At 43.3% G+C, this 25,214-nt stretch overlaps 1 protein-coding gene across 2 annotated transcripts in view; it reads left to right on the forward strand.

The window, feature by feature from the left end:
- Window positions 1–25,214, forward strand: part of LOC136423756 (glutamate receptor ionotropic, kainate 2-like) — a 90,199-nt gene that overhangs the window by 30,683 nt on the left and 34,302 nt on the right. For both annotated transcript variants that reach the window (XM_066412036.1, XM_066412035.1), the window contains exons 3-9: window positions 3,146–3,394; window positions 3,901–4,100; window positions 4,811–4,870; window positions 6,527–6,679; window positions 9,002–9,076; window positions 19,414–19,518; window positions 19,635–19,742. In XM_066412036.1, coding sequence (XP_066268133.1) covers window positions 3,146–3,394; window positions 3,901–4,100; window positions 4,811–4,870; window positions 6,527–6,679; window positions 9,002–9,076; window positions 19,414–19,518; window positions 19,635–19,742 — 950 coding nt within the window. The remainder of the gene's footprint in view (window positions 1–3,145; window positions 3,395–3,900; window positions 4,101–4,810; window positions 4,871–6,526; window positions 6,680–9,001; window positions 9,077–19,413; window positions 19,519–19,634; window positions 19,743–25,214) is intronic.

A 25,214-nucleotide genomic window follows, 5' to 3' on the forward strand; every position in this document is an offset into this window, starting at 1 on the left:
TTAACGTGTTCAGTTTCGGCATTTTGTCCAACACACGGTTGGAGAAATACGGAAAGGGAACAAAATAGAAAGCCTTACAAAAACACCTAACAACATTTGAATAACCAGCCGGACCAGTCTTCTGCTCAGAGAAAACCTAGCACCGTATGTATCCCCCCCCCCCCATCATAACTTTCAAACGGTATGGTGTATGATCAAGTTTGCAGGGGGTGATAGCATGTAAATTTTAATCACTCTCCACAATAAGCCTTCAATTATTTGGCGAAGATAATGTGTTCGTGGAACTCTAGTTCTCTTATGCTACTGGCTAATCAAGATGTGTAAAGTACATGGTTTGAAGCTAATACGTTGCTAACAAATTGCCTTATTTTCTGTAGTAAAAGTAAAAGTTATGATAAGGCCAATAAGGTCAAAATGTTTTAACAGAATGTTCCTGATAGACAAGAGACACAGACCAACATTTTGGGGGAAATAATAAATGAACAATTAAACTGGAAAGTCTTTCTTTGCTTTAAGTAAAAAAAGTTGCTGAAACAATTGGTGTTACTGTGAAAATCAAATACATCATCCCTCAAAAGACTCTGAACTATATGCAACAACTTTATATACCCGCATTTGACTTACTGTAACATTAATATTGTTTGGGGATGCGCCTGCCGTACAACTCTACAGCCTCTTATAACTCTCCAAACGAAATTCACAAGGATAGCACTGTGCTATTCACAAGGATAGCAATGCTTTAGCTCAGACATGGCTCCTCTATTTCAAAAATTAAATATACTAGATATCCACGATATCAATGAATTACAAATTAATATCTTAACATTTAACTTTCTTTGCAACAATTTCCCCAATATATCTTATATTTTCCCAAACCCTAATTCACACTTGTACACAACTATTAGACCAGACATAGCAATCAACTTCATATTCCTCTCATCCGCACAATGATAGCACAGTTCTCCGTAAAATGCAAATATGTCACAATATGGAACAGTCTTCCGACAAATATTCAAACAATCACCTCTTTTCTGACGTTAAAAAGTACCCTGCAAATCCATAATAGCCCCTGTAGTAGAGTCACATGTTCAGTTCTTATCTAATTTTGATTTATACCGTTGATTATTTGATTATCATTATCCATCGTTCTCATATTCTATGTATTACTTTTTTATATTATCTATAATTTATAATCAAGTTTGATAAGTATAGACGAGGAGGGCCTAGTATAAGCTATATATGCTTTTTCCTTCTGCTGGACCTGTTTTTATCTATTGTTTATCGTATTGAGTGTTATATTTTTCCTTGGTGTGCAAAGAAACAAACAAACAAACAAACAAACAAACAAACAAACAAACAGACAAATTATCATTTATCCCGGTGAACTGCCGGCAACCGAAGGGGTACCTCTCGGTGTGCTTACGGTTAGGCCACGGCGTCTTTTTGTCCGCGGGCCCCGGGTAGAATTTGATGCTTAGGTCACATTTGGAAAAAGGGGCCCTGCCGGGTAGTTCCCTTAATCATACCTTAAAATTTGAAAATAATTTGCAGGACCCACAGAGGCCTGTATTTGTGCCTCGCTCCCAAACATTTTGTACTGCTGCACTACTATAATACTGACCCTCTGGACAGGTGTTCTGAAATTTTCGGTCCGGCTGAAAGAGTCGGTCCGAATACCATATTTGGAGCGTGGCAACAGAAAGGGGCGTGGCTCAAACAGTATGAAGGCCCACAGTAACAAATGCTTAACATGTTACCGCAAAGTACACGTTGCGACTACTCGTAGTTTTTGTTATGGTTCATTTATTTTCTTTAATAACATTGCTAAACCAGGCATTGCCATAATACAAGACACAGTTCGCTTGACCGAACTAACTTTAAAAGGAAAGATTAGTATTACTAGGCTTTCTCATGGTTTGTAATAATCAGTCCACCCTTCTGAAAATCGCTATAACATTTTATCAAACTTGTTCTTTTGCTATAACATGGCCAAGGTAAACTTGTGTCATGCAATCAACGTTGTTATTCCTAACTTAGACAAGTCCATCTGAAAGATTGAAGCGGCGGACCGATTCTTTCAGGCTTTCTGAAATTTTTAGTCCGCCTGAAAGAATCGTTCCCCCTACAATCTTTTTGATGCAGTTGTCTAAATTATGAAAAACAATGTTAATGGCATGAGACAAGTTTACCTCGGTCATGATAAAGCAAAAGAACAGGTTCCATTAGACATTGTCGGTTAATATCGCGATTTTTAGACAGGCGGACCGATTATTTCAGGCGTTTTGAAAGATTTGGTCCGCCTGAAAGAATCGGTCCGCCTACAATCTTTTACGGATGGAGCTGTCTAAGTTATGAAAAACAACGTTGATGGTATGTGACGAATTTACCTCGGCCATTATATAGTAAAAGAACAAGCTTGGTAAGACATTATAGGTCAATATTGCGATTTTCAGAAGGGCGGACCGATTCTTTCAGGCGTTCTGAAATCTTCTAAATAGAATTGTCAAAGTTACTAAAAACCACGTTCATGATATGCGACGAGTTTACCTTGGCCATCATATAGTAAAAGAACAAGTTTTGAATGACAGTATAGGTCAATATTGCGATTTTCAGAAGGGTGGATTGATTCTTTCGGGCGTTCTGAAATCTTCTAAATGGAACCGTCTAAGTTATGAAAAACCACGTTGATTGCATGTATAAGTTTACCTCGATCTTGTTATAGTAAAAGAACAAGTTTCATAAGACATTATCTTACGCTACGTGTACAGTACGGCGTCACAGACATCTTTATTAAACGTGTGGGCCTTCATAATTTTAGGCCGATTCTTTCAGCCGGACAGAAAATTTCAGAACACCGGACCTGGACCTGAATTTTCTGTACACCGGTACCCATCCCTATTACCCAGTTTACTACACATCCCCACATCAACTTTAATCTGTTAAAAGAGTGTAAAATATAGAAATTTTGTAGGAAAATTTGCATGAATACTTGAATTATGAATGTGTATTAGGAATTTTCATCACTCAGATGTCAGCTCAAAAATCTCTTTTTGCTGGGGTCGGTGAGGTAACCGGAAACACAACATTTTGTTCCTAGGCCTTAGTAGTAGACGGAGTCACATATTTTCGTTCCTGTGCCATGCAGAACATCGGTTAATTGATGATGGTGCTTGTGCTGTGCTGATGGTTCCATTCAACACCGACATCCCTGAAAGCTCTTCACAAAACCGCACAAAACTCGTTCCACGCTTCCGTGTCACTCCAGCGCCGCCGTGGCCCCTAGCGACAGACCTGTATATTGCTCCACAGTATGCTGTATTGCATCACGTGATCCTGGACCTCATGACCGAATACTCCTGGCGGTCTGCAATGGTACTGTATGATGATTCAAGAGGTGAGCGTTTCTCACGAAATTTCGTTGTTACGTCATCAGTGGGCAAGTCACTGATTAATGTAATTACCTGGTGGGAAGAATGAAAAGCTGGATGTATGATGTTTTCATGGTTCGATGTTCAATAACATCCGAAGTGTGAATATGTTGTGAAACTTTCTATGTTATTGTAATTGTTATTTCCGGAAATTACATAAAACATAATACTATTGTTTAAATAGTATTATGTTTTATGTAATTTCCGGAAATTCTTAATGTTGATGTCATTGGTGTCTTATGCCCTTTAATGTTGGTAATTTTGAGTAGGGCTATTTACAGACGCTCTGGAACAGAGAGAAAACTCTGTTTTGCAACAAGCCGAAAGAGACACTGCCTTCCATAAAAGAACATAACATCAGTTGCACATGAATGTTCCTCCTGTCGAGTCTTGAAACGGTATTGAGGGGGTTTGAGAGGGCATACCGTACTACCCAGGAAAACAAAATTGTTTTGTCGTACTTCCCTTCCAGGTCTCCGATCTCTAGAGAGCTTCTCGGATGCCGTGTCGCTGAGGGGTTGGTTGATATTAATGGCAAATGTCATTACCAAGACTGACCTGACATTGGACATCGAACAATCTAGGGATGTCATGAGGAAAGTGCACAAATATCACATTAGGACTTTCATACTGCATTGCCAGCTGGGTGTTACTGAGGCAGTGCTGGAACTGGTATATCACTTTTTTTTACTTCTATTTGACACATTAGATAAATCTAACATTTTGGTAGTTACTTCCGTCAAGGCGTTTTGTTGTTGGTGCCGATGACTCAAGAGGCTGTATATGTTGAGTTTTATGATATTTTGTTAGTACAAAGTCATCCTCCAATTACAAATGGTTAAATGTTGGGCAGAGTGGACCTCAGAGCTAGATTAGAAATAAAGTAAAAGTCAAGAATCATTGGATGCGTGAGGTTTTTATGGCAAGATATTCCATTCATGTGTCTATTCCGCAGTTATGATTACCACGATAGAAACAACGTACGCCATGCACGTTGTGTATCAATGTTATAATTCTTGAGTTTTAAATGATCAGGAATCACAAAAGAGATATGAATACGCTTTCCAGTGTAATTTAATCAATACAATTGATAAATAAAGGTTCGTAACTCTTTGCGGTAGGTTTATATCAGACAGGCTAAAACATATCTTTACAGCACATGATAGATGCAGAAGTAAATCTTTCTATCTATTTTCGAAGGGGCATAATTCTATTTGCTGTTGTTGGAAACTGGCGAAAGTTGATGCGCAAACGGATGCCATCCATGAATTCGAGTCAATGAAGTCTTATCAGACGGAGTGAACTACATCATATAACAGTTATCGGAATGGTAGTTGTTGATATTTCACGAATACATTCTACGCTGCTTTCTATCATTCCAGGCTTCTGATATGCTTCTCCTCAGCGGCCAATCGCATTGGATAATCACAAACCCAGAAGTAGTAAGTAGCTGTGACTGTCTGTTTCACAATGCCTCCTCCGTGCAGAGACTAATAGTCTAAATACCAACGTAGCAACTTTTTAGATTATATGCAAATGTAATGTACATTAGCATAATTCATGCATGGTGACGTTCACATGTACAAGTATGTAGTTCCCATCATTTACCGCTTTGGAATTATTGCATTTTGGTCAATTATGCAAATGAGGATCTTATAGATGTATTTTGCACTTGCTCTTAGTTACATATGTTACATATTTTAAGTAGTGTAGACGGAGAACACTGGAATTATAAGATTTTATGATTAATCCTGCAGATTGCATCATGATTTGCATAATTAGAATCTGACTATATGAATCATCATGTAAACTTCCTTCATTATAAAAACAACTGAAAACAGGAAACTGCTTTATAATTGTCCCAACGCAACACAGATGTTTGTCCAAGATCACAAGACAACAGCTAGATGACTATCAACCTAATGCTACATATAGCCATTGGGTGGCTACAAGGACCATGCTACTCAGACTAGGAGGGGGGAGAAATATAAAAGAAACCCACAGCACGTCCAGCATCAAAGTTACGATACCAGGAAGTCCTAATGTAGTACCAAAGTCAACGCAAAAAGAAAACGACCCCTCAGGTCCACAGCAACAAAAAAGATTGTAAATGGTGCATTCGATGTCATATTGAACATTACCTGAAAATCGCGAGTAGCGCGAAAGTTCACTACATTTCCAGGTTCATGTGCTGTGAGTCCGTGGGAGTTCGCCTAAGTTACATGGTGTTATATCGTTGGAACTTGCATCGCATACTAGTAAACTTGTAGCATGTCGGATTGTGGACTCCCTTTAAGAATGATAGCACCGGACACATACGCACTAGCAGAGAGTGTGTCATGAGAGTTGCCTCTTTTTGAAGAATAAACATCGCCCCTCTGTTTTTTACAGATTTTAGTAATGTTGCATGTACATCGTGTCAGTGAAAGACGCAAAGAAGAGGGTCAGCTTGGCATGTGGTAACGTTTAAAAACTCATGATTTGAAAAACTGACATCAAAAAGCAGACATAATATTCCTACAAGAAACCTACTTCAGAAAGGTAGTAAATAGCTAATTGATTAAGAGGGAATGGAAAGAACAATGCTTTCGCAAGCTTGAAACAAAGTAACGGTGTGATTTTTCTGTGTATCATTAATCAAGAAGTGAATGGTGACAACATTTGCAGGAAAATAATGGTGAACTGCGAAACCAGAAGGGAAATGTTCACTTTTGTTAATACAGAAGGACAGAGTAACTAAACTTTATTGTACATGGTAAACAATGGCAAACATTCTTAAACATGATACAAAATAGAAGTATAGAATAATACTTAACATCCTAATTACTAATACAATACAATAAGGGCTAGCATACGTTTTTGATATAGTGTAATTAATAATGGAGTGGGGCTAATCATTGGTTTCGGTATTTTTCCGACATATGTACCCAATATACAAACTGCTGGGATGTGTTCCCAAAGAGAACTTATCAACTGGCTTTACGACTGCAACATACACGATCTTTAATATCATAGGAGGAGGTTGGAACACAATCTTCAAGAATTTGGGCTGATCGTGTCGTTGATGACGTTGCTGATATTTTCTTGTGTCTCTATAGGGTAGAAATCTACAGATACTGGACAGGTTTGTAAACACCAACGTGCGCTTCACTGTACTGCGTCTGCGCCAACAGACGACAAAATCCAGTGGTGATTTGGAAGACGACCTGGTCCATGACGCCATTATGGCGACAGCAGCAGGATTACGTCAGGTGTGTGGACAGCTTGCTTTATTCTAGTTATAAAGCTTTCCACAGGTAGTAACACAGCTCCCAACAGTCGTGACTGTATGCTTGATGGCAGCAGGAATAACACTCCACATGGCATCATCATAGCCCGTATTGCAAAATCGTAATGGAGCTTGGACTTGGAGAGCTAGTACTTTGTATTTGTGCCAACAGTAGCCAGCCGAATGAATCTCTCATCTCCCAAGAGCGTGGACCAGTAGTATGTTGCACAAATACACTGGCATTCCATTAACAGATTGTAGGCAAAATTGTACCAGCCAACCGCTACTCACCTACTAACAATCAATAAGATCCATTAACGTTTCCGTCCCTTTTGTTGCCTACACACAAACACACAAAAATGCAAAGTCCACTGCAGTACTGTTGGAAAAGCCAGGTTAACCATTTTCGAACTTAACCTTCCTTTGCACAACAGCTACACACCTACCGAAAATCATGAAGATCCATCAAAGTTTTCTCAAGTTATGCTCATGACATACGTACAGACCCACCCAACAGCTGGAGTAACCGAAAACATAATCATCTCGGCGAAGATAATCAGACATGGGCCATTTTGGATTACTTTGAGAAGTTTGAATTACACTTGTATGATGATATATTTCTGTACAACTTACATCCCAAAATACTTTTCTGGGCTCCTTACAGTTCCTCTTTAGATAGAGTCAGGTATGATATTAGAGCCAGTTGAATTCATAGCAGAATACGATATGTGTTGACTACAGACTTTGGTAGACTACTTTCTCATTAATTAAGATAAACGAAAGTTGCCACAGATACTACGTGTTTAACGATTTAGAACTGTTTTATGTCTCTTACTTTATGGGAAAGTAGTCAACAGAAACCATTCATCAACACAGTGCATATTCAGGATCCTGAATCCAATTCATACCTCACTCCACCCCAGCAACGAAAAAAGAAAACCAGCTTCAGACGGTCAGAAATGAATATGTGAAGTATGTGGCTTATAGAGATATGCATGTGACTCCACAAAAACTGCTAATCAAACCTCCCTTAAACTTCTGTTTATGCTGTTTATCGGAGGTGAAAATCTGAACAACAAACTGAGACATTTCCTTCTCAAGGTGATATATTCCAATATATTTGTGCCAGATTCCAAGGCATATAACCTTCTCGGCGAAGGTAATGAAACGATTATGATACCCTCGTAGATAGATCTGTGGCTGACAAAGTAGTGACAGGTTTGGGCATCCTAGCAGCTTTGCTGGGAAGGCAGGCGCGGTTCTGTCATTAAGTTCGAATTGGCCTGATGCAGATGGTATTAACGGATTGCCATGGTTTTTGGATTGTGGGTAGCTTAGTTGAACTTAATTAGACCGCAATGATGTTAATGTAGACATAATTTGCATAGTCAATCAGGGAAAACTGTGATCGACTGAAAATTCACGTTGGGTGCTTACTTTGTGTTGGAACAAAGCTTAGATTGCTCAACCATATTACATTTATAATTTAGTGTTAAATGATGCGAATTTCATACCATTTTGTATGCAACGGGAGGGGCCTTAACATAACACGCTTTTTCACGCACTCGGATGCACAACGCCCCATCGCTAGTTGCCAGAGAGTGGTCATAATTAATGAGGAAAGTATATGAATCCGCTGTATTGCAATATAGGACTGCCTAAGCCTAACATGTGGCAGCTATCAGTTGACACACTCGGGCAATATTCACCTGCTGCTAGGGCCTACCTGTAAAAAAATTGAAAAAAAGCTCCTCCATGAAGATTGGACTCTTCCAGAATACACATTTTGGTCTAAGAATGCCCTGAAAAAGTGGAGTATGCCAAACGTGTCAATAATGTCCTGTGAGCTCGAGCACATCTCAAATGCACCCCTTTACCAAATTTCAGGCATCCGGTTGCATGTGGTAGATAGCTATTGTGTACGGAAAGGTTTGCAAAATAAATGAGAAAAGTTCTCAAACTTGCAGCAGTTGGAAGTAAATAAACTTGAACACCATAAGTACTAAAACTAAATAATGGAAACCAGCAACTCATTTGCATAATTTATTATGGTCTGCTAAAAGAGCCTTCTTTGTTTAGTTAAGACTTCCACACCTTGCAAGTTACAAGTTATGATGCAAGTTAATCAAATGAGGACTTTATTTGCATAATCACTGAGAAACATTTGTAATACGTCAGTACCTTACCATCCTTTGGCTAAGGTATGAAGTAATGGAACTCAAGTTAACGTTATCAACTGAATCTGCTTCTCCTATTCTCATGCTGCTGATGTCAGTTTGAAATTGTCATCGTTCTCCATTTCAAGGTCTTAAGTGCTGGGGCCTCAGTAAAAAGGACCACCATGTGTTGGGATGGAACTCTGCTCAACTCTATTCGCCAGGTAGGGCTACATTGAATAATAAGTTTACTGCACATTCTTGACAAGCCATTAATTGCAAATAATAGTGAAAGGACAACAAATAACTAGACATTTCCCTCCTCATGCAAAAAGAGACTGTTCGAATGCAGAAATGGAGTATTCCAAAATAACGTTTAATAACTATCATAAAGCAAGACCATGTAATGACCATTGTAAATATTAACGCCATCCAGGCTAACGTTTGTTGTATGTCTGCAATGTTGGTATTTGAATAAAGAATTGAATTGAAGACCAGTCAGACATGGATCTCTCCCAATTTCAGACCCTATGCATGGATGGGCTCTTCCAGACACCCATATTCATACAGGACCATTAAAAAAACACCTCCACCAAAAAACCTGGACCTTTTTGATAATCAACCAAACCCAACATTGAATTTTTAGAATATTCCCCTCATACAAGAATGGACCCTTCCAGCGCCATCGAGGATGGTTCCATGCATCGTGTCAGAACATTGGAACACAAACTCGGTGTCTCGGACGTCAAATGGTTCTGCGAGTTCTGTCATGCACCGAATTACAACACGGTGGCCTTCGATCTGCATGGGGTTGAGGGCGAATCCTTTAACCATGAGGCTTGTACAAGTACAAGCAGTGAAAAATGCCTCCTTTGATGCTTCCACCCGATACACAGCTCTACTCCAACTCGAAAAAGGCAACAAGATAAGAACACAAACCGTCCACTACGTATATTAAACGTAAATTTCCAATCTGTTCGTGGAAAAGTGCCTGAACTAGCCATTCAAAGCCTTAGACCAGACATAATTCTCGGAACAGAAACCTGGCTGGAAACCCCGGGAATTAGTTCTACCGAAATCCCCCCCCCTGGCTACTCAAAAACTCACAGAAAAGACAGGAACAAGCACGGTGGAGGAGTCCTCGTAGCCGTGTCAGACCTCCTGGAGGCTACGATGGAGACCAGCCTTGACAGGAACTGTGAGATTGTGTGGGCCAAGGTCAAGCTTAGGGGTAAAAGGGACTTACTGATTGGCAGTTACTACCGGCCCCATGTAGGACTTGAGGACAGTATGAAAGAAATGGCAGAGTCAGCAAGACTAGCATGCCAATCCAGTAACGCCATTCACGGTCGTCCTCGGAGGCGACTTCAACCTGCCTGACTGGGACTGGAAGGAGAGAACATTGAAGCAAGGTGCTTCTTACCCCAATATCCATCGACAGTCCATGGATATTAGCCTGGAATCCATACCCTCGGTGGCTCCTCGATATCTCTACGGCACTGTGAGTGACCCTCACCCGCCCAGACAGCTTAGCCCGCTCGGGGTGTTGTTTACGGCCTTGGATTAATTAGCTCGCCACCTAGGGTGGCGGCAAAGTAGGATGGCAGCGGAAGTAGGGTATAGCGGAAGTAGGATGGCAGCCAGAGGTAGAAAGGCCATCAGAAACTGACTGGCCCGGTAAAACACCACTAAGCCGACCCTAGAGACTGGGACCAGGCTAATGGATATCATCAGTGACTTGGGAATGGAACAGATTGTAGAAAAGCCCACAAGGGGAGTTAACACATTGGACATCATAGTGACAAACCACACTTATCTGTTTCCTCGTGTTGAGATTGTACCTGGCTTGTCCAACCATGACATCCCCTATGCTGAACTTCAAAGAACAAATGCCCGAGTTCATCAGAAAGAACGTCACGTCCCGTGTTTCAAAAAGGCTGACTGGGAAGGCCTACGGAAGGCAACACAAGAAATGACAAACTCAATCCTGTCTACCCATACAGATAAACCGGACGTTGAAGCTGTGTGGGCAGACCTGAAGACAGGTCTACAGGAAATAGTTCAGAAGTTCATCCCTCACAAGAAGATTTCTGCTAGGAGGAGTCCAACATGGATAAGCTACAAAACCCTGAAGCTCATAAGAAGGCGTGACAGAATCCACAATAAGTACAAGAAAACTGGAAGATCAGACCTGTTCCAAGCCTTTAAGGCACTTAAACGTCAAGTCCAACAGCAGTTGAGACGGCAGTATTGGGCACATGTTCAAGGCTTGATCACTGAGGACTGCTCAGATCAGCCTAAACCAACCAAAAAGTTTTGGTCTTCCATCAAGTCAAAGAGAAATGAAAACACAGGTATCTCACCACTTAAAGAAGCACAGACGACAAAGAGAGGGCCGAGATTCTAAATCGTCAATTCCAGTCGGCCTTCAGCACTGGAGAAGTCTTTACTGAAGAAGAATTCAAGCTCAGGACTCAGATGCCTCTGAGAAATCCGGAGCAACCCCTCCTAGAAAACATTACCATCTCATCGACTGGCGTCGAGAAGCTCCTCCGCAATCTAGACCCCAGAAAGGCTAGCGGACCATACCAGATCGGCCCCCGAGTCCTCAGAGAGGTAGCCGTAGCAATAGCCCCACTGTTTGCGTTCTTGTACCAATCTTCCCTCGACAATGGGGTTGTACCTGATGAGTGGAAGTGTGCCCATGTCTGCCCTGTCTTCAAATAAGGGAACGGTACAAAGTAGAAAACTATAGTCCCATTTCTCTTAAAAGCATCCCGTGTAAACTTCTAGAACACATCATTGTAAGTGAGATGATGGCCTACTGTGAGCAGCATCAGATCCCGTGCCCACAACAACATGGTTTCCGGGAAGGCCGATCATGCGAGACCCAGCTTCTGGGTCTGGTTGACGAGGTCTCTACGACACTTGAAAACGGCCACCAGGAAGACATGCTTGTCCTTGACTTCTCTAAGGCGTTTGAAAAAGTGAGTCACAGCCTACTTGTGCACAAACTGAGGTTCTATGGTATTGATGGCAAGGTTAATGTCTGGGTCCAGGAATTCCTATCAAACAGGAAGCAAGTAGTGATCGTCAATGGTACTAGGTCAGAATACGTCCCTGTGGAGTCAGGAATCCCACAAGGCTCTGTCCTGGGCCCCTCCTTGTTCCTTCTATACATTAATGACTTACCATCAGGACTGTCCTCAACAACAAGGATGTTCGCAGACGACACCTCATGTCACAAAGTCATCAAAGTGGAGCGTGACCAAGTTCACCTCCAGGAAGATCTCGACAAACTAGCTGACTGGGAGCAGCGATGGAAGATGACTTTCACCCCCAGAAGTGTTCAATAGTACACATCACCCGCGGAAGAAAAAAGCGGGAATGGGACTACCAACTGCACGGACATAAACTTCAGAAAGAATCCCAAATGAAGTACCTAGGTGTAACACTCACCAAAGACCTGAAGTGGGGCCCCCACATTGAGAGCATCTCCAACAGAGCCAACAGATCTCTTGGCTTCATCCGTCGAAATATCAGGATCAACAGCAAAGCCATTAAGGAAGCAGCCTACAATGCCTTAGTGAGATCGACCCTTGAGTACGCGAGTACGGTGTGGGACCCGTATACCGCCAAAGACATTTGTGCTGTAGAGAAAGTCCAGCGTAGGGCCGCCAGGCGGGTTTGCTGCCGCTACCGTCAGTCGTCAAGCGTAGGAGACATGTTGTAAGACCTCAAATGGGAATCACTACAAACAAGAAGGAAGAGAGCCAGACTCACAACCTTCTACAACTAAAGGTGCATCACGGCCTCGCCACCGTCAACTCACAGTACCTACCTTCGGTCAGCCGACAAAAACGCCAGACAAGACGTCTACATCCCTTGTCCTACGACATCCCCTTCTACAGAACGGAGTACTGACAGTTCTGATTTTTCCCACGGACAGTTGCTGAGTGGAACTCTTTGCCTGCAGAGATGGTGGCTGCCCCCTCCCTGGCGTCTTTCAGGGACAGGGTGACCCACCTCCACCAGACCCAGCTAGTCACCAGACACCTCCTCCCCTTCACAATCGGTACAGACAACAGAAAACCATTCCCAGCACAAGCACTACCCGTCAAGCGCAGCAGATTCATCAATAAGTTGATGTTGGCTGCCTAACCCCAGAGAAGAAGAAGAAGAATCATGCAAATTTCAGAATGTAAACAACTAGAATCTTGCTCCGCAATCCGAGAGTCCGTGCAATTTTGCATTACGCAGCGAACAGTTCTTTGAAACCAACTCAGGTTTTGCAAAGTTTCACAAATTTCTGCTTAACTTACCGGACATTTTTTATGTGTATTTCGTGACGTGTACTGTAACACACACACATACCATCATTAAAAATGTGGCTAAAGAAAGGATACACAACCATTTGTATGGATATGAGCCTTTGCGTACTATTGGTGTAAGTGAAAACAAGTTATTGCTATATGTATAGCAAAATCTACGCCTCCATTAACAAAACGTTTCTGGTGGTGTTTTTCGCTACAAGTGTATTGCTCTATATCCCTCTGTGTGTGTGTGTGTGTGTGTGTATATATATATATATATATATATATATATATATATATATATATATATATATATATATAGCGAAAAACACCACCAGAAAAGTTTTGTTAATGAAGGCGTAGATTTTGAACCTTCTCAATTTCACATTACTTAAGTAGGACACAGCATTAATAACACAAGGACGGGGGGCAGTGAAGTTGTGCCTGTCTGCACCTGGCAGATAAGTGCTCCTAATTGAATTGACTATTCCAACCAATCAGGTCGAGTTTAATAAATCTATAGACATGTTAAAAGGCGCTCTCTCATTGGTTGACCGAATCAGTTCACCTGGCCATATGGGAACAAAGATGTGACCATATATGGCAACACGATATATGGTCATATGAGGAAAATAGCCAATCATCTCCCCTAAATACCCCCAAAATCGTATTTTGAAGTGATGTATGCCAAAAGAATGTCGGACAACTCGGCACCAAGACAACTCGGCACCAGGACAACTCGGCACCAGGACAACTCGGCAACATTACAACTCGGCACCAGGACAACTCGGCACCAGGCAGGACAACTCGGCACCAGGCAGGACAACTCGGCACCAGGACAACTCGGCACCTTAATCTTTTTTACACATTATGTGACTGTATCAATGTCGAACAATTTGACATATTATGTAATTATATACACCGGCACCTTTAGAATTATTAGTTTTAGTTTTTTTCTTCATTTTAGACCAAAAAGTGTATATCTATGTCTTCTGTGCCCTGGAAATACAGCAAATGGCTTCAAATTTGGCACAAGGATGCCAAGGACATATACCCACAGAAATCTGTGAACACTTTTGGCATACATTGCTGATTGGTTCAAAATGTTAAATTCATTTACGCTTATGGTACACACCACTTCAGAATCATTCAATTTGAGAATTTGATTTGGCCCTAAAATTAAGTTTGAAGTATGGTAGGACAAAGAAAAGAAGCGCGAAAAAAACCAACAATATAACGTTATTTCAAATATATGTATTTGTGCATTTACATAGATTTTCGATTAATCGTTACTTTGCATAGTATACCTACACAAAATGTATACAAAAGATTAAGGTGCCGAGTTGTCCTGGTGCCGAGTTGTCCTGCCTGGTGCCGAGTTGGCCTGGTGCCGAGTTGTCCTGGTGACGAGTTGTCCTGGTGCCGACTTGTCCTGCCTGGTGCTGAGTTGTCCTGGTGACGAGTTGTCCTGGTGCCGACTTGTCTTGGTGCCGAGTTGTCTTGGTGCCGAGTTGTCCTGATACCATGCCAAAAGTATGAATGGAGTTCTTTGAATATTTGGTCAATGTACCCCCATAGCAAATTTCAGGTCATTTGGATGTAATTCCATAGCACAGGAGGCCCTAATGTACGTTTTTGGTCTGAAACTGGCCCAAAATCCTCAATAAACCCATTTTAAAGGCATCTAACCTAGGGGTTTGTGCTAACTCTACCTGTATACCATATTTCATACCATTTGGCCCATGGACATCCGAGATGAATCGCTTTGAAGATTTGACAGGAGGAGATGAAGGAGGAGAAAGAAACATGACCAAAAACAACATGCATCACCCATACCTGTAGTATGGGCGATACATAATGACGAACAATATAACATAAGGGCATATGTATATGTCGCAGCAGACATTGTAATCCAGTAGAAGAATCTGGAATTCTACTAGTACAGATTGGAATTCCAGTCTCTACTATAGGGGAGTGTTCAGCTTTTCACTATAATAACCGCATTTACATGTAGGTTGATCAATACAATATACAACAGTGTTGAAATGATGTTCGTCCATCGTTGTCGATGAAGACCTCGACTTCATTTCAATCATCCTTGTGGGTGCGGGAGTGACTGATCAGGCCAATTCTTGCTCGGAAACACCGGCCGCAGGTGCTGCTGTAGGTTGGGTTGTGGCTGTGCAGGGTTTTCTTCCCTCGCCTTCCGCGCCTCCTGCTTGCTGGCAGCCAGGGTCTCAGCGAGACGGTCACCCTGATGAACAACTCCGCGCCACTGCAGTCGGTCGGATGCGGTGTTTTCCCAGCTTTCCACTGGAATACTGAGCTCTTCAGCGTTGCCTTTAAGTTGTCCTTGTATCGGAGTTTGGGACGTCCAGAAGGTCTTTTACCCTCTGCAAGTTCCCCGTACAGTAGGATTTTGGGTATGCGTTTGTCATGCATACGTCCCTCCCCATCTAGCTCGGGCCTTCTCCAAGAGGGTGTGTACGCTGAGCATGTTCGCACGGGTAAGTACCTCTGTGTCAGGGATGTGATCCTGCCAACGGATTGTCATCAGTCTGCGTAGACAAGTTGTATGGAAGTGGTGCAGCTGTCGGGCTTAGTGCTGAGACTGATGCCCCTCCGCTCCCAGACAGTACACCGGAGTCTCCCAAAGGCACTGCTAGCCTTAGCAATTCGGCAGTTCACTTCCTCGTCTATGTTTGAGTGTCGTGACATAGTGCTGCCCAGATAAGCGAACTTGTCTACTGGTTTTAGGACTTGGCCATGAACTGTAATGCTGGGCTGCTTGTGTGTCTTACCAGGACGTGGTTGGAACATGACTTCAGTCTTCTCAGTGCTGATTATGAGGCCGAAGTTGTCGCAGGACCCAGAGAACCTGTCCGTTGAAGACTGCATTTCCTGCTCACTCGCAGCGTTGAGGGCGCAGTCATCTGCAAAGAGGAAGTCTCTGATGACTGTCCGCTTCACCTTTGTTAAGGCAAGCAGTCGACGTTGGTTGAGGAGCTTCCCATCAGTCCTGTACTTGGTGCCTATTCCTTCCTCACTGTCCTGGAAGGCGTCGGTGAGCATGGCTGTGAAGATGATGCTGAAGAGGACACACCCTTCTTTAACTCCGTTAGTTACTGGGAAGGCTGCGGATGTTTCTCCGTCGTCCTGGACATGGGCTGTCATGCCCTCATGGAACTGACGTATCATGGAGATGAAGTGTTCTGGACACCCGAACTTGGCCATAATCCTCCATAGGCCGTCTCTACTCACCGTATCGAATGCCTTCGTGAGGTCGATAAAGGTGACATAGAGGTCCCTGTGTTGTTCTTAACATTTTCTTGTAATTGTCTTGCTGCGAAGACCATGTCAGCCGCACCTCTTCCGGCTCGGAAGCCACACTGGCTCTCAGGGAGATGTCCTTGTTCAAGATGCCTGATGAGTCGATTAAGAAGAATTCTTGCTAGAATCTTACCAGCTATAGACAGGAGTGAGATGCCTCTGTGACTGTCACATGACTGGCGGTTCCCTTTCCTATAGGTGAATGATGGATGCGTCCTTGAAGTCTTGGGGGATGGCACCTTTCTGCCACATGGACTGGAAGATGTCCGTGAGCTTTTGAGTGAGTGCACGTCCATTTCTAGTCCCGTCCTTATGCTACGGAGGCGAGCAGAGCTGTCCTGAAGAGGGCTGCTCGGTCACCTGGGCTGCTGCCGGGTTCCACTTCTGCCTCAGGTCAGTGGGAAGACGACCAATAGCCCAAGTCGCCTGTGTGCAGGCTTGCAGCTGTGTGCAGGCTTGAGTGTAATCCGCACTTGTTGCTTCGCCGCTCCCCCATCGCCACAGCACATTTGAAGTCGAGACTTGCGCTGCTGATGTTGATTTAGGTGAGGAATGGTCGCGCACTCAGTCAGCCTCACCCTCTCGTCCCGGCTCATCCGGATCCAGTGGCAAGACGAAGTCAGGACGACTGGGAATAAGCAGGGATGCAGCTATCTAACCCATAGTTGGGACTTGCCCCTCACGTGGTTTTGCCCGCCTGCTGAAGCGGTGTACCGGGGTGTGGCGCTGGGAGCCAGCACGTGAGATTTAGGGGATAGGTGAGGTACAGTGGTGCCTGTCCACCGTGCTGATGGCCGGTCGGGTGCAGCAGACAGGCAGCCAAAGGTGCAGACCAGGGTACGATGTGCAAGCCCAAGGTATAAAACCAAGGTTCCGTGTGCAAGCCCGAGGTACAGACCCATACCTAGAGCCACCTACACCTCAAGTGTTGAAATAGATGGTGGTTTAACTGACTGAAGGTTAGACGGAGCCTTGTGTGATGAATAGCGGAGTGTCTTTGGCCATGAGAGAAATGGGAGTGTTTTGTCAGGCTATTGAATAGTGAGTACAATTCCTTTTTAAAAATGTTGATTGTGGGAGAGGCTTGGGCATTAGAGGGCAGTCCATTCCACAAGTAAAAAGTTAAGGGTAAGAACAATTTTCTTCACTTTTCAGTTTTATAAACAATGGATGTGAAGTTATGGTTGCCTCGAAGGTTGTATATATGGGACAAAATCACAAATACGTGGTGGAATCAGGTCTTGTACATACTGTGGTGCAATACCATTAATTATTTTCCAAAATTGGATCAACGTATGCTTTTGCCTTCTGCCAGCTGAAGTATTCCATCCAACCTCAGCTAAAACACACTCGTGTTTATTGCCTCTCATGATCATGGCTCCAGTACAGACCCGTGCCGCAGACATGTGGACAGACTCAAGTAGATCAGAGTCATTGCCGAGCAGGCTGCACCGTACAAAATATCAGCCTATTCAATTGATGGATGAATCATAGTGATTTACAACGTTTCCAATGTTCCCCGGGGACAAGATATGATATTCTCTTAAGGAGGTTGATACGTTTCATTGCCTTCGTAGTCAATACAGACACATGATATGACCAGGACAAGTCACGTTTCAGGTGTAATCCCAAGTGCTTGTGAGAGTCAACTTCTTCCAGCTAAACTCCTTTGAATACTAATGGTGGGTGATGGGCTTTAATCTTTTTCATGGAAAATGTCATTAGTTCAGTTTTAAGGGTGTTAAAAGTTACCAAACCACTGATCTGACCAGTCACCCACCTCTCTCAGATCGGGGTTCAATCTAGTTGCTGAGACAACTCAAGGGTATCCAAAACTATTTCCGTAAGTGACGTATCGTCAGCAAAAAGATTGGCACCAATTTGCAGATTGTCCACCAGATCATTGATAAAAATCTGAAAAAAAGTGGGCCCAGAAGTACTCTGCCAACAGAAAGGCCCTAATTTGCATGATCGATCCGAAAATTCTACACTAGCCTTCTTTGTTAAGACAACACTGCCATACAACGTTCTTCAACAATGCCGTTCTTCAACAATGCTGGGCAACATCTAAATCTGAACCTTTTTAAAGTTATCTTTGGTGACTTGAACTGTCGATGTCCCTGTCGATCTTCCAACTTAATTATCCTACTAGGCAAACAATTTATTTTCAAAAACCGTCAATATTCTCTTAATCTACAAGACTTCATCTCATATGTATCATACTTTCATAGATTAGAATACATTATAGCAAAAAGGATGGATAAAATAGACAAACATATCGGTAAATGGGGAAAAATCGCATTTATGTTAAAAACATAGTGGACAACACAAGACAGCTTCTGTTTCATACTATTTCCTTATGTTCAAATGTGTAACCGCTATACGTTATTCTCTTTGTTTTCTGGATTTATTTTTCGGTTTTGTTGTGTTCCAACATGTCCTTCCAGTACCATTTTGTCTGTATGTTTATCTTATGTTTGCGAAAATTAATAAAAAGAATGATTTCTCAAAGAAACACTGCCATATATAAGATGCCATATATAAGACAACTTCTGGCATTTTCGCGGAGAAGATGATCGACCGATATAGTGTATGCAAAGGATGACCTTATTTGCATGATAGATGACAAACACACAAATTACAACAGTTGAAAAGATTTGGCCAGGGTATGAGGTCGGAGAACTCTAATTCAGTCGATTTTTTTGTCGAATTCTACTATATGAATCGTTGATTACCTTTAAGGCAAGTGCAGCCGTTAAAGTATGGTAACGTTGAATCTCATAATTGTCATACTCTATGTACAGTACTACATACGTCCTCGCAGGGAAGTTAACAATTGTGCTCCTCATGCAGATGTCGTATAACGATGAGCTGTGACCCTCCATACGTCCTCATGAAAGTATTTGTGATTTCCGCAGGGGACATATCCCGGACGCACAGGTGTAGTGACGTTTGACGAGAATGGAGTGAGGAGTACCGTCACTATCTGGGTGCTAGAACCCGTGGAGGGAATAATGGCGGAGGTTTGAAGAAATTTTATTCTGGCACCTCGCTACTATTTGTTACTCTCTTTTCTATCCTTACTCGAAGAACTCGTTACTATCGTGTAAAAATGTGTTAACATATTTTTTGTTTTCAGGTTGGTACATGGACTAAAGGAGTTGGTTTTCATCGCCATGCGTCAGCCCCCATACAGAGCCTCTCTTTTGTGTTCCCACGGCGACTCCTCCGCGTTGCGGTGTTCTTGGTGAGAAATGGCGGCTTTGTAGGTTTAACAGTGTCAGGATTACAAACTAGTGCAGATAGGCATAAGACTAATCTTCGTATCAATGTTGATACTTATTGTTTTCTTCCAATCAGTGTGTATCTTACATACAATCGATGTTCTTTAATTCACTAGTGTCAGGGAAACGGCGTTGCTTGTCAGGATCAATGGCGTACGACTTACAAATTGACAAAGCCAGACTTTAATTCTTTGGTAGTTTAATAAGTCCTTCTCCTAGATGGTATTCTTCCCGATTGACTAACTTTGTGCTATCTTTAGACCTAACGGGCCTTTCTAAGTTATTTCAAGTGACTCTGTCACACATGCTCCCGTTTTCTTTGATTGAATCTCCTACTTCAATCACCAACTTTACATAACTTGGCAGCGAGAATACGTCCTAGATCATCGAGAATTATCACTACCCTAGAGTAGAGGCATTAAGATGGCGAGTTAGACATCTCTCTGACTTGTAACAGTCTCTAGACTAAGATTTCTAAGAGGATACGCACGCAGCTAGTGACTATAGTCCTATCATCTTTCAAGATGCTCAAGAGTATAAAGAGAATATGCGATACATGTATTGTATGTGCATATAAAAGAACCCAAAAGTAAAACAAACTATTCATGCCGGTCCATTTGAATGTCCAAACTTTGATCGTTGTTAATCCATCGCCTTAAGCCCGCGACAGCGCGTTCGCATTGGGGTTGGCAGTTCCCGCCCGGTGGGTCACCACTAAACTGTAGGGCTGCAGGCTAAAACCCCAACGCGTCAGACGCTTGTTCTCGTCCTTCATCTGGTCAAGCCACTTCGAGGGATGATGGTACCAAATGACGTGACGAACGCCGTCTTCTCCTTTGATTATTCGGTTAGTGGGACTTGCCAATAGCCTCTTGCCAGGTCAATCTTCGTTATGTACTTAGCCTTCCCCGACTTATCCAGCATCTCGACAATGCGTGGGATCGGGTAGGCGTCGAATCGTGAGACGGCATTTACTCTGCGGAAATCCACGCAGAACCTAATGCTCCCATCTTTCTTAGGAACCAGTACCACTGGGGATGCCCACTCGCTGCTTGAGGGTTCGATAACCCCTATCTCCTACCTTGTCACGATGCGGCTGTGGGACTCGGTTTGGCGTCGCCCGTGTCAATATGATGTTGCGCCAGGTTGGTGAGCCCGGGTCTGTCTTGCATCACATCAGAGAACTCTCGCAGCAGCTCCTCTAGCTGTCGGCGTTGCTCTGGGTCCAGGCCCTCGTCGATGATTTGCCTCCTGCCACGCAGAAGGGTTGTCCTCCGTCTTTGCTAGGAGATGTGATACTTCCTGGCCGTCTTCAAACTCGATTGCGCCAGCTTCGTCCTAAAACGTAGCAAGGCAGGGCCGATTCGGTTGGTACCATCTCTTCAGAAGGTTCACATGCAGAATCACGTGGTTCTTTCGCTTTTGTGGGGTCTCCAGCTCATAATCGACGCTGCCCACGCGACGGACAACAGTATAAGGCCCCTGCCACTCGGCCTCCTACTTGACTTTGCTCGAGGGTAGGAGAACTAGGACTTGGTCTCCGGGGCTGAACTCGCGGGCGCGGGACCTCTTGTCATACCAGAGCTTCTGTTTTGCCTGTGCTGCCGTTAGCCGCTCCCCCACTATCTCTGTCATTGATGACAGCCTTCGTTCCCCTCATCTTCATGATATACGAGATCACATTCTCGCTACTCTTGTGACTCACCTCCCAACTCTCTCGGAGAACTTGTAGGGCCCCCTCACATTCCGCCCATATAGTAGCTCAAATGGCGAGAAGCCAGTAGATTACTGGGGCACCTCCCTCTATGCAAACAACAGGTATGGCAAAAGTTTGTCCCAGTCCTTTGGGTCCTCTTTCGCAACCAGCGTACTCTTCAATGTCCCGTTGAAGCGCTCGACTGATTCATCGGTCTGTGGGTGTTAGGGACTTGTCCTGATTCCGCGGATCTTCAGAAAGCTGTACATCTACTTCAGCAGCTGTGACATAAAGACGGTCCCCTGATCCGTTAAAATCTCCTCCGGTATGCCTACTCTTGCGAACTTCTTGATTAGCTCTTCCGCAACGTGTTTAGCGTCAACACTCCTCATTGGGATTGCTTCTGGGTACCTGGTTGCATAGTCGCACACTACCAGTACGTACTTGTTACCTGTCTTACTCCTCTCCAGTGGTTCCACCACGTCCATTGCGATCCGGCGGAAGGGCTCCTCTATGATGGGAAGGGGAATCAGAGGGATCCTATTAATGGCGAGGCCTTTTGCCGCCTTCTGGCACTCTTCGCGAGATTGACAGTGGGCTTTCACGTCCTTGTGAAGGCCTGGCCAGAAGAAGTGTTGTAATATCCGATCGTATGCCGTTGCTTCATAGACTCTCTGGCCTTCCCGTTATTATCTCCATGAAAAATGGAGATATAGTTTTGGGTGTGTCTGTATGTCTGTTTGTCTGCCTGTTTGTCTGTTTGTGTTTCCGGACTACTGTAGTCAGCATAACTCAAGAACCTCTTGATGGATTACGATGATATTTGGTATGTGGGCAGGTGTTGTGAAGCCGAAATTCAAGGTCGATTTTAGGCCCCCTGGTATGTGACCTTGGTACTACAGCAGAAATTCCATTTTTGTATCTCTTGACCTGGACGTGCTATGGTCTTGATTTTTTGGTGGCAGATAGCTTGTGGTGTACTGAAGAAGTGATGTGGGTTTGGGCCCCATAGTTTTCAATTCTTTTCTGAAACCTGATACCATTTCCCTATTAGTACTACTAGTATTACCTGAGGCAGAGATTTTTTTATGAATGGACATTTTTATTATCTCCATGAAAAATGGAGATATAGTTTTGGGTGTGTCTGTGTGTGTGTTTGTCTGTCTGTTTGTCTGTGTTTCCACACTACTGTAGTCAGCATAACTCAGGAACCTCTTGATGGATTACGATAATATTTGGTATGTGGGCAGGTGTTGTGAAGCCAAAGTTTAAGGTCGATTTAGGGCCCCCTGGTATGTGACCTTGGTACTGCAGCAGAACTTCCACTTTTGTATCTCTTGACCTGGACGCGCTATGGTCTTGATTTTTCAATTTGGGTGGCTGATAGCTTGTGATGTAATAAAGAAGTAATGTAGGTTTGGGTCCCCTAGCAGCTTGCTCTGGAACTGCAGGGGCGTTATTGTGAAAATCTTCCAAGGAGAATAACGGAACAAAGGAACGACAGATTTCTATGATATTTAGTATGCAGGTAGCTTAGACGTAAATAATGATGTGCAAATTATGCTAATTGGGACTTGATTTGCATAACTAATAAGGAAAATCTCTATTTGCAGTGTTTTCCATTATAAGACTCAAATGCATGTAACATGTAGTTTATGGCAAGTATGACATCAACAGATACCAATTATGCAAATAAATGCCTAATTTGCATGATTAATACAAAAGCACCATAATTCATCTAAGTGGAAAATAATAGGACTGTCAATATTGCAACATGTATAAGTTAGATAGAGGTGTTTATGATCAAGCATATATTATGTAAATGTGGAAGTCATTTGCATAAACAGGATAGTTCATGGAGATATGAGGTCTACGAACTCTTGTTGTAGAAGAGGTCGTCCGAGAAGAGACGCCAGTCCCATGTGGGATCATCTTGTGAGGCGTCGAGTGACCCAGATAGCTGTCTTCCCGTGCATACAGTTTATTTACCTCAAACGGCCCATCTGGTATCCAGCAGCCCTGGAATGTTGGTGCACTCTCCCAGCATATAATAATCAATGCCAGATGTGTACGTCTCTTCACTTCACATCACCCAACTGTTACAGTTCTGTCTTTTCTTGATATGAGCTCCAGACGTTCCGGCTATGGCATAAGAGAAGAACTCGTCAATCCTCACTATTGTGTCCCCACAATAACTGTCCTACTCACTGTTGAATAACTCTTCCTCCTGGCCTCTCTGTTGCAGACCAGTGTCGGCACACCGTCGCTCGGCTTCTCCTTGCCGTGGGTCTTCACCTACCGGTGTTGAATGCGCTCGGTGAAATATCTCGCTTCTGTACATCACGTGTCAGTGAAACGCCGTTGCTTGTCAGGATCAATGGCGTACGACTCAGAAACTTGTCAGGACCAATGCAGCAGAAAACCGCTTTTCGACGACATGATTACATTTTCTGTCCTACTTTTCTTGGCGGAATTGTAGCCCCTCGGGCTGGGGGTGTCGGCTTTCATACGAAATCATAAAAAAACTCCGGTCCGATACCTTAAAAGGACGGCAACGGCTCCGTTGATGACGTTATAGATGACGTTATTTCGATGCATTCTAAAGATTTCATCAAAAACTGAAAACCCATAGTTTGCCTTTTTTCACTTTCAAGTCGATATATCCATGGACAGGTGCTTGGTGCCCCCCTCCCCCATTTGCTGGCTACGCCATTTGATGGAAGCCCACCTCTTAACTTTACCTTCAGTAAAATTTTCGCGATGCTCCCCCTTTATGATGACTTAAATGGGTGAATTAAGCTAAAATCTAAGTGCTTTAAGCCTTCTTAAGGCGAAACTTGGTTTTCTGACTTTTGTTAATCGCTCCTTAACGTCGCGATCTTTTCTTCCTTTGATGGTGTGAAGAGATAGCCTACTAGGCGCGCTACCCATCTCTGCCGCAATCATCTAAACTGTCCGCTTCTAGCTCTGATAATATGCTCCAGGTTGTGCTTTGCACTGTGTCAGAATGCATTCTTTTACACATTTGGGGAGCATTGTGCTACTTAAGGGGACTTTACGGCGAAGTAGTGAAGAGTTTGATGTCAGACACGTTTGATTCGGAATGTGCTACCTGTGGTCTACCAATCTATACCAAAATTTGACATATTCTTCGTTTCAGTTAAAAGCTGCGAACTTAAAACGTGACCCCCTACTGTTTTCCTTGGGAACCAGACGCCAGCTTTTAAAGAGGTTTTTCTGCCAATATGCAGCACCAAAACGACGGAAAGTCCGCGTAATTTCCAAGCCAAGGGCCTGAGCAGGCTGTCCATCCCGTTCTACCTGTTTTGTGAAAAGCGATGCCCTGAAAATTGATGTTTTTATCAATTTCCCTACTGTAACGTTGTTGGAAAAGGAGGTCAGGAAGACCCACAGCAACCTTTATAGACACTCTCAAGAAAGACACCGGACTTGGAGTGGATAGTATGCTTCAGGCGATGAAGGACCGAAACACTTGAGCTGCCATCTCGACTCGTGACTGGAAGGTCTCGACATAAGCAAGTAAGCAACGTTGTTTAGGCCTGTACATTGGCAGGATAGCCTCAAAACACAGTGTTTTCCCATGGCTTTTCCCATGCACGTCTGTAGCCGCCATGCATCAGGCACTGATGCCTGCGAATGATTGATTGATTGATTTAAACCTCTGCTGTGGGAAAAGTAAGAGTCGCAGATAAGCCAAAGTTGAACATAAGGTAAAACC

This window comes from Branchiostoma lanceolatum, chromosome 18 (genome assembly GCF_035083965.1).
Source record: "Branchiostoma lanceolatum isolate klBraLanc5 chromosome 18, klBraLanc5.hap2, whole genome shotgun sequence".
Classification (NCBI taxonomy): Eukaryota; Metazoa; Chordata; class Leptocardii; order Amphioxiformes; family Branchiostomatidae; genus Branchiostoma; species Branchiostoma lanceolatum.